Here is an 8,968-nt window from a genome sequence, read left to right as displayed (position 1 = left end):
CCAGCTCTGGCCCAGAGAACTTCTCTACTATTGTGGGCTGCAACCACACTTTCTTTAACAAGGTCTGACTTCCAGCCATGGAAAGGGGGCCTTCTTTTAAGGTTTTCCTTCCTCGGGTCCTCTCAGTCCTAGGTTACCCTTTAGAGTTCTCTTTATATTTTCAGTTAATTTCCTTTCATACCTTAATACTTCCTTGCATTAAACTTCTCCTAAGTTACTGTGTAATATTTGTCTCCTGAAGGTACCCAGTCTGATCCACCAGAAGTAATCAAACATATTCCTCCCTACAAATCTAATTTATACTCTGAATATCTATATTATGTTGATATATTGTTAAAGATCATCTACGACTCTCTGATTCAGGCATAAGAAAACTATAATAAATTCACATTGTTGATTTGTATCTTTTCAGGCATAAGTACTGGGTTCACTTCAGTGCCTCTCATCTTTTTCATTAAGTTCATTTTTATTTGAAGTATTTATAATAGTACAGGAAAAATTATTAAGCAGTAGCACAATAATTTAACAGAGCAGAATAAATGGTAAGTTTCAGTTGATAAAGCCAGAATTAATTTAACTTATATTTCAAATTTCATACTTGAAAAAACACCATGGATTCTTCTACTTTTCATTTCAAAACACAAAAATTAATATTGGTAGAAAAAGTCATTGGAATTAGTTTACTTTCCTACTTACCAAGGGAACAGTTTGATATATCAGTGATACACTAGGTTAAAAAAAAGTCAAGATACCTCTAAAGATTACTATACTCTACTAAAATACCTTAAACAAACAATGCTATTTTTGAGCAAGTGTGTCTATGCAACTACAGCACCAGTTGTGTCCTTTACAAGTAAAAGGAACAACAAACAAAAAACAAAAAACAAAAGGAAAGAGAAAAATAAACACAAACTTAAGTATATTGGAACTAGAGAGCAAATGTGACAATTTAGGACACAAAGACGAAAACCTAATTTGGAACCCAGTTATTAAACAGAAAACTTTGTCCTTTGAAACATGGACGCATTAGAGAACATGCCAGTCAATTCATGGAGCTGGCACAGAAGTCATTTTCCTTGGGAGCCGAAGAGAAATTGACAAATTATACTCTGGGAATTCTCAACTGTGTTATTTTTCTCCCTGAAGTCAGTGATCTGTGCTTTTCTCACATGGAAATGTTTTCTTCTTTTACATTAAGCAAACGTTCTGAGCTTTATTATATATGATTAACAGTTACACAGGAAAAAAAATTCCTTCTTGGCAAACCTTCATTTAATAGGGCTCCCCCAGTGTTTTGCCATTAGTGCCAATCACTAAACACACCTTGCTTTTCCCCAACTTTGTGTTTAAGGTGTGGAAGCCAACCTTTCTTATTAATCATTGATGCAATCTTGCCACCTACTCAGTCAGCTTCTAAATCATGGACTAAGAAGCTCAGTAATATACTACTAAAGACAAATAGTTGGTTCCAAATTCTATTCTTCATAAAATGAGCAGCCAAGACAATCAGACACTTGCCACATTAAAAATACTGTCCATATCTCCTTAGTATGATTAACATACATACAGGCTACTTTTGACTTTGGGAGGGAAAGGTACTCTTTCACAAACTTTCGGATTTGGTGCTTCCTGAGTTAAATGCTCTCATTCATAAATACAACACAAACCTGTATCAGTCTTGGGATTTCTGTGGGGTAGCCATGTGTCCTAGTCCCTTTCCTCTTTAAAATTTTAAATGCTGCAAAGGAACCATTTTCCCTCTGAGGCTCCCACACTGGGGATGAAACCTCCTCTGCAGAATTTTGGCACCTTATTAATTAGTGGTTATGAGTGGGAGCTGCTCTCTCTCAGCAACTCCTATTCTGCCATCAGTCAAGTGTGATTCTGTAATAAATTCCCATGAAGCAAACTATTTCTGGTAATTCTCCCTAATTAACACCAGGCCCACTAATAATACATCAGGTCCTATGTGTTTCTGATATAACCAAGATCTTGTCTGAGAGGACTCAAAAAGGGAAACCGCCAACCTAAATTAAGCTTTTCTGGCAAAAAAAGATTTTATATGTAGTTCTGTAAGAAAACCTTTGATAATCTTATATGGGGGACATTTTGAGCAGAAAACACTGAACGACAGGGAGGCTTGTTCTGATTTGAGCACTGAATGGGGATTTATTGTGAACACACACTGTTGAGTCTTAAGCCTATAAATCTTGTACTGGATTACTGTTTCTTAACGAAGGAATGACAGATCTCTTATTTTTTTGGTGTATTTTAATGTGCAATGACGTGATTGATAGAAACCAAACAGCAGCTATTAAAATGTCACATGCAGACTTGATGCCCTTATAAGTTTGGCTTCTGCAGTTTAATATACTGTGAGCAAATAGACTTGAATTTGTCTTTTATTTCCAATATACAGCCTGCAACAGAAACATTCCTCTCAACTTTATACAGTTGGAAAAAAATCTTAAAGCAATAAACAAACAAGGAATAGGTAAGCCTACCTAGTTACAGAAAAGTTAGTTAATGAGATCAGGATGAGTTAAGAATGAAGTAATGTACCCTGGTCAATGAAAGACACGAAAATGCAGATGACTGATGTTTGAATATGATATATGACACAATATAATGTTTGATATGACAGGTTTTTCCAATAAATTATTTCAACAATAAATTGAAAACTTTTAAACATTTATTCGGCTGTGTTGTGTCTTAGCTGCAGCATGTGGGATCTGTGTTGAGTCATGTGCAATCTTTTGTTGTGGGGCATGGACTCTCGAGTTGTGGCACGCAGACTCCAGTGTGTGGGCTTCAGTAGTTGTGGCACGTGGACCTACGTGTGTCACACCAGCTCTAGTAGTTGCAGCTTGTGGGCTTTCCAGTTGCAGCACATGGGCTCCGAAGTATGCAGGCTCAGAAGTTGTTGTTTGCAGGCTTAGTTGCTCAGCAGCTTGTGGGATTTTAGTTCCCCAACCAGGGAGTGAACCCATGTCTCCTGCATTGCAAGGCGAATTCTTAACCACTGGACCACCAAGGAAGTCCCAACAATAAGTGTTTTTTAAAAGAAAGACAATCAGTTCAGTTCAGTCACTCAGTCGTGTCCGACTCTTTGCGACCCCATGAATTGCAGCAGGCCAGGCCTCTCTGTCCATCACCAACTCCCGGAGTCTACCCAAACCCATGACCATCGAGTCGGTTATGCCATCCAACCATCTCATCCTCTGTCGTCCCCTTCTCCTCCCGCCCCCAATCCTACCCAGCATTAGGGTCTTTTCCAATGAGTCAACCCTTCGCATGAGGTGGCCAAAGTATTGGAGCTTCAGCTTCAACGTCAAACCTCCCAATGAACACCCAGGATTGATCTCTTTTAGGATGGATTGATTGGATCTCCTTGCAGTCCAAGGGACTCTCAAGAGTCTTCTCCAACACCACAGTTCAAAAGCATCAATTCTTCGGCGCTCAGCTTTCTTCACCGTCCAACTCTCACATCCATACATGACCACTGGAAAAACCATAGCCTTGACAAGACGTACTTTTGTTGGCAAAGTAATGTCTCTGCCCTTAAATATGCTATCTAGGTTGGCCATAACCTTCCTTCCAAGGAGAAAGACAATAGAGCTTACTTATCTATTCATACCATTTATTGTGTACATGCTACATGCAAAGCATAAACATGGATTAAAATAAAATAAATGTGACAATATTTTCAAATATACTATGTTTCTGGGACATTCTGATAGGCAAATTCCATAAAGGAGGAATTCTCCTGAGAATCAGCCTATCTTGTGAACATTATTTTTTCCCTTGATGACTTAATAGAAACCTCTTGTCCCCCAAAAAGAAAAACCAAGAGAACCTGTTTGTATCACTGCAGCCATTTATTTATTATGTGCACATTAAGGTTTATATACTGATTATATTTCTCATGCGGTTTTTAATTAGAAAATGTATCCAAAAGCAAAATAGCACAGACATATACAAACTAAAAAATGCAGAGAAACAGAAAATAGAGACTAATACATATGGTAAATGATATATTGAGAATCCAAACCCATAACCTTAAAACATTTGGGGGTTGAAGGAGGACAAACTGAAGACACATCAAATTGTGTAAAACGATTCAGGGTGTTTTCCCTTCCCTTATGTATGAAAAGCCTCTCCTTTCAATAGCAATACCTAAACCCCAAATATCACCAAAATGTTAACATAACTCTAGATTTACACTTGAACAGGGAAGAGTATTTTCTATAGTAGTGGTCCTTGAAAATGGTACCATGAATACCGTTTTTGTTATAATCATTTTTAAAAATAATGCTGTTTTGAAGATTTAAACTCCAATTTCTACTTGTCTTTTGCACAGTGACCAATGATCAGGTTTTAATTTTAGTTGCTAATTGTAACTTGAATCAATAGGAAATAGAAATGCTACAAGCACATGTAGAGGGCATTATTTTTAGACAGCTACTTCAGTGAGCAACATTTTGTCCTTGTAGACATGCTATACATTTAGAAACTGGAAAAACAAGTAGGGGATGTTTTAGAATCATATACTGTGATTTTAATCTGTATTATTCTAAGCTCAACATTCCAAAACATACATCGAGAGAGACTAAAAGTAATGCTCTACAATAAGGAGGTAACAATTAAAAAATGCTACTGACATGGAATATTTATAATCAGAAAAATAAATATTCTGGGAGCTCACCAGAAGAATAAAGTGCTCTGTCAGTTATTAAAAGATTAATGCTGGTGTATTAAATATGGCATTCCCCACTATAAAATACAGAGATTCTTCTGGGTTATAGTCAGTATTTATTTCACAGGATTAACTGTTTTAAGAATAGACAGAAGAAGGCTTTGCCATAGAAGCAAAGGACAAAGCCAAAGACAAGATGATGTTAGGAAGTGACATTATCCTTTTAGGGATAAAATTTAGAGAAATGCAACATTATGCTCCATGAATAATATGCAGAAAGAAAAGTGTAATAAAAACAAAATCCTTAATATAACTTTATAAGAAATCCAGATCAAATAAAATTCTTTGAACGAAATACCCAAATGCCATTCCAATGCCACTGACTTATTAAATACTCTCTTGGCATATTATCTGTAAAGTGAAGTCGCTCAGTCGTGTCCAACTCTTAGTGACCCCATGGGCTGTAGCCTGCCAGGCCCCTTTGTCCATGGGGTTTTCCAGGGAAGAATGCAGGAGTGGGTTGCCATTTCCTTCTCCAGGGGATCTTCTGGACCTAGGGATCTGAGTCTAGGGATGCGAGTCTCCTGCGCTGCAGGCAGACTCTTTACCATCTGTAAAAGCAAAACTAAAAAACAACAAAAAAATCTCTACCACACTAAAACAAAACCACCAACTTATTTTATGTCATGTAAAGCAAAGGACTGACATTAAGATATGTGACAATGCGGCGTGTCTTCTATGGGTGGTTTCAGCAGCAATGGGAAATATGGCACGATTCAGTTCCAGCTTTTAAAACACAACAGAAAAAACCCCCTGCCTCCCTACAAGATGCAGGGCAAGGGGACAGTTCTGGGTTGCCATTGGTGAAGCATTTAGTTTGCTACTTTGCGTCACACTTCTCATTCTTTTATTCCCAGTTAATTACTATCTGCATATAATATAAGTCTGCTAGACCATGAATTAGCAGCTTTCAGGACAGATACCTTGAACAGTTCTTAGGGAGGTTAAACAAATATTGTAGTCTAACACCCTGCTCTCTAACAAACATGCACACAATGGAAGTGAAGTCTCAAGTGATGGATGGGATAGGCAGGGGGTGGGGCTCAGTCTCAACTATAAAAGCACCCTTTCCCAAACAAATCCAAGCGATAACTTAGTGTGATCATGGGCTTTTGTCCATTCTGGAAACAAACAAACAAACAAAAAAACTATCAAATGCCATAATCTCTTTTCTCCCTGGGCAAATATCAACAGGATTCACGATCTTGCCACAATTGTTTCTCTGTCTTCATGTGGTATCTACATAATTTTTTTCCCTAAAATGAAGAAAACAAAGAACAGGCTGGTCTGAGTAATTAATCATGTTCCTCTCTATACTATCAAACCTCTGTGAACAAAAGCTTTCCAAACTTCATGATTACTTTTAGAAGTGGTTCATTTATTATTGAGAAAGAACTACCAAAAGAAAAAAAATCTAAATTTTTATCACATCCCCAAACCAATACTTTATTTTTTCTAATGTAGAACTGAACAACAAAAAAAATTATTCTGCAAAGAGAACTTTCAAACCTTCGTCAGTCAATAGTATAACTCTGGAACTGATCAAATTGACTCACTGTCTAAAAAAGGGGGAATTCTAAAAAATTTCTGATCCAATCTTGTGATTTACCATCACTACCAACCACATTCTTTTCTATTTATTCTCTTTAAAGAGACAGAAAACTTTCAGAGTCCAAAGTTATTCAACAAGCTCTTTACCTCAGCATAAGGGAAGGGAAAAAAAATAGTTTGACTGACATAGGTGGTGAAACATACACAATTAATAGAAAATGGTCATATCTGATAAAAGGCAAAAAATTGAAATTTATAAGCTTCATGGTGGCTTTTTTGGGGTGGAGGGAAATCAGACAAAAATGTAACATCTCCTACTGGCAAGACATGTTTTGATCAAAATCTCATTTGCCTTTCCTATTGGAATGATCAACTGTAAAGACAAAAAAAAAAAGTGTATACAGTTTTAAAAAACCTGACACCTGCTACTGATAAAATTCTCTGTTTAAACTCCTATTTACTGTTTTAAAGATAAACGCTATTTTTTTTTAAGAAAAACACAATGCTTCATTTATTAAGTGTAAGGCATTTTCATTGTCTTTATATAGATTTACTCAAAACTACCTAACAAGGAAAGTTTAGTTATTTCAGCATAGAAGTTGAAGGTTTTTATTCTAAAATTTAATTCTTCACTAATTTATTCTAAGATGAATTTAACAGTCAACGAGGAAATTGATTTTTATAAAAGTTACTTTATGGGCAGAAAATACAGGGAAAAAAGTAATAATAAACACCAAACTGTTCCTTTACTTTAGGAAGCCAAATATTTCCTCATAGACTTGGTTTTCAAAGCTTGGAATTTATCCCCTGAGGGCCACCATTATTTTTCAAAATTTCATATAAATATTAAATCTAAAGATTAATTGGTAATTTAAATTCTCCTCTTTCTCTTCAAATTTCTTCTCTTCCCCTGGACAGTTGACTTTTAAAAATTCACAGAATGAGCATGTTTCTTGCAAAGTGGCTTGTCCTTCTTAGAGAAAAAGGTCTGACCTTCCAAACTTTCACAACATACCTGAAAAAGAAGCATTATTTGAGAGAATGTCATTATCTTATCAAGTATGCCTAAAAAGGGGAAAATGATTTTTCACCCAATGGATAGTATGACAAAACACTTCAGTTGGTTGTGTCAGACCTCCTAACATTTCACGATTACTATAACATTCCATGTCATCTTTCAAAACCAATGAAGAATGGCTTTTCTCTGGAATGCATTTTAGTTTATTTAAACTTATTGATCATTATTTTTCTTAATTGGGAATGAATATTTGGCCATAGTGAAAAAATTAACACATAAAGCAGTCACATTAAACATAATTTCTATTCTCAAATTCTAATCAATGTTTTAAACCTGCCTCCTGTTGTAGAGACCCAAGGCATTAAGAAAAATAAACCAAAAAAATCCTACACAGGTGCTTTGCCACACATTCCTAGGCCCCTAAATATACAGGCACAGAAAACCTGAGTGTGCTGTGCTTTGTTACTGCAGTCATGTCTGATTCTTTGCAACCCCATGGACTGTAGCCGGCCAGACTCCTCTTCCATGGGGATTCTCCAGAGAAGAATATTGGAGTGGGTTTCCATTTCCTTCTCCAGGGCATTTTCCCAACCCAGGGATGGAACCCAGGTCTCCTGCATTGCAGGCAGATTCTTTACTGTCTGAGCCACCAGAGAACACCTGAGAGTTCTTTTTAATTCATTTCTTTGTCTCTTTTCTTGTTTGTTTGTTTCTTATTAAGAAAACCATAGTCCACATCTAGCTGCTGGATGCTATACTATCAGTTTGCTATTCACATTTATGTCTTATCTTTCCCACTGTCTTTGCTAATTTTAATGCTCCTGAGTGGGCTTGGAGCCCAGGTGGCTTGGTGGTAAAGAATCCGCCTGCTAATGCAGGAGACGCAGGTTTGATCCCTGAATCCGAAATATCCCATGGAGAAGGAAATGGCACCCCACTCCAGCATTTTTGCCTGGAAAATCCCACGGACAAAGGAGCCTGGCAGGTTACAGTCCATGGGGTTGCAAAGAGTCAGACGTGACTTAGCAACTAAAAACAACAACAACAATGCTCCTGAGCAGATCCACCAGAGAAAAGGAGGAGGCAAATCTGCTAAAATTACTGTTTTTTACAGATTTTATAAAGTCTAAGAGATGGATGAAGTAAACAAGACAAGGTTCAATAGTAACGTTTAGGGAAATTATGTGACTTCAATTAACTAGTCATTTCCCCCTTCATACAATGTTATTAAAAACTATTAAAAATATTAAGTATAATTTTTTAAAAATCAACCATCTGAATAGAGTACCTTGATTAAATATTTACTTCTAAATTTAAAAAATATATATCTTAGGTTAAAGTTAACTCTGAATCAATATTCATCAATAAAAATAAAACTAAAAATACTAAAATATGAAATGAGAGAGGTAAATATATTACTACAAGTTTATTTTAGTCTCAAAAAGAAAAGAATATTCATAGACTATTGCCAAGGAAGGAAATGGATCAACATATAGTTTACTTCCATTATTGAGTCAATAACAGATACTTATAAAAGTTTACTTCTATTTTAAGAACTACCTGTTTTCATAAATTACTAGAGACACTCTAATAAAACATAGTTTAAAAAATGCAAAAAATCTTACTGTTTTTAAGAAATTCAG

At 36.1% G+C, this 8,968-nt stretch overlaps 1 protein-coding gene across 50 annotated transcripts in view; it reads right to left on the bottom strand.

The window, feature by feature from the left end:
- Positions 1 to 3,859: 3,859 nt before the first annotated feature.
- The window catches only part of PDLIM5 (PDZ and LIM domain 5), a 317,004-nt gene continuing 311,895 nt past the window's right edge, over positions 3,860 to 8,968 (bottom strand). For all 50 annotated transcript variants that reach the window (XM_081595125.1, XM_081595262.1, XM_081595435.1 and 47 more), the window contains one exon: positions 3,860 to 7,322. In XM_081595125.1, coding sequence (XP_081451251.1) covers positions 7,233 to 7,322 — 90 coding nt within the window. In that variant the 3' untranslated portion in view covers positions 3,860 to 7,232. The remainder of the gene's footprint in view (positions 7,323 to 8,968) is intronic.

The sequence above is a fragment of the Giraffa tippelskirchi genome, chromosome 1 (assembly GCF_054371585.1).
Source record: "Giraffa tippelskirchi isolate mGirTip1 chromosome 1, T2T-mGirTip1v1.2.pri, whole genome shotgun sequence".
NCBI lineage: Eukaryota > Metazoa > Chordata > Mammalia > Artiodactyla > Giraffidae > Giraffa > Giraffa tippelskirchi.
The sequence above is the reverse complement of the archived record's forward strand: the minus strand, read 5'-3'. Positions and strand labels throughout refer to the sequence as shown.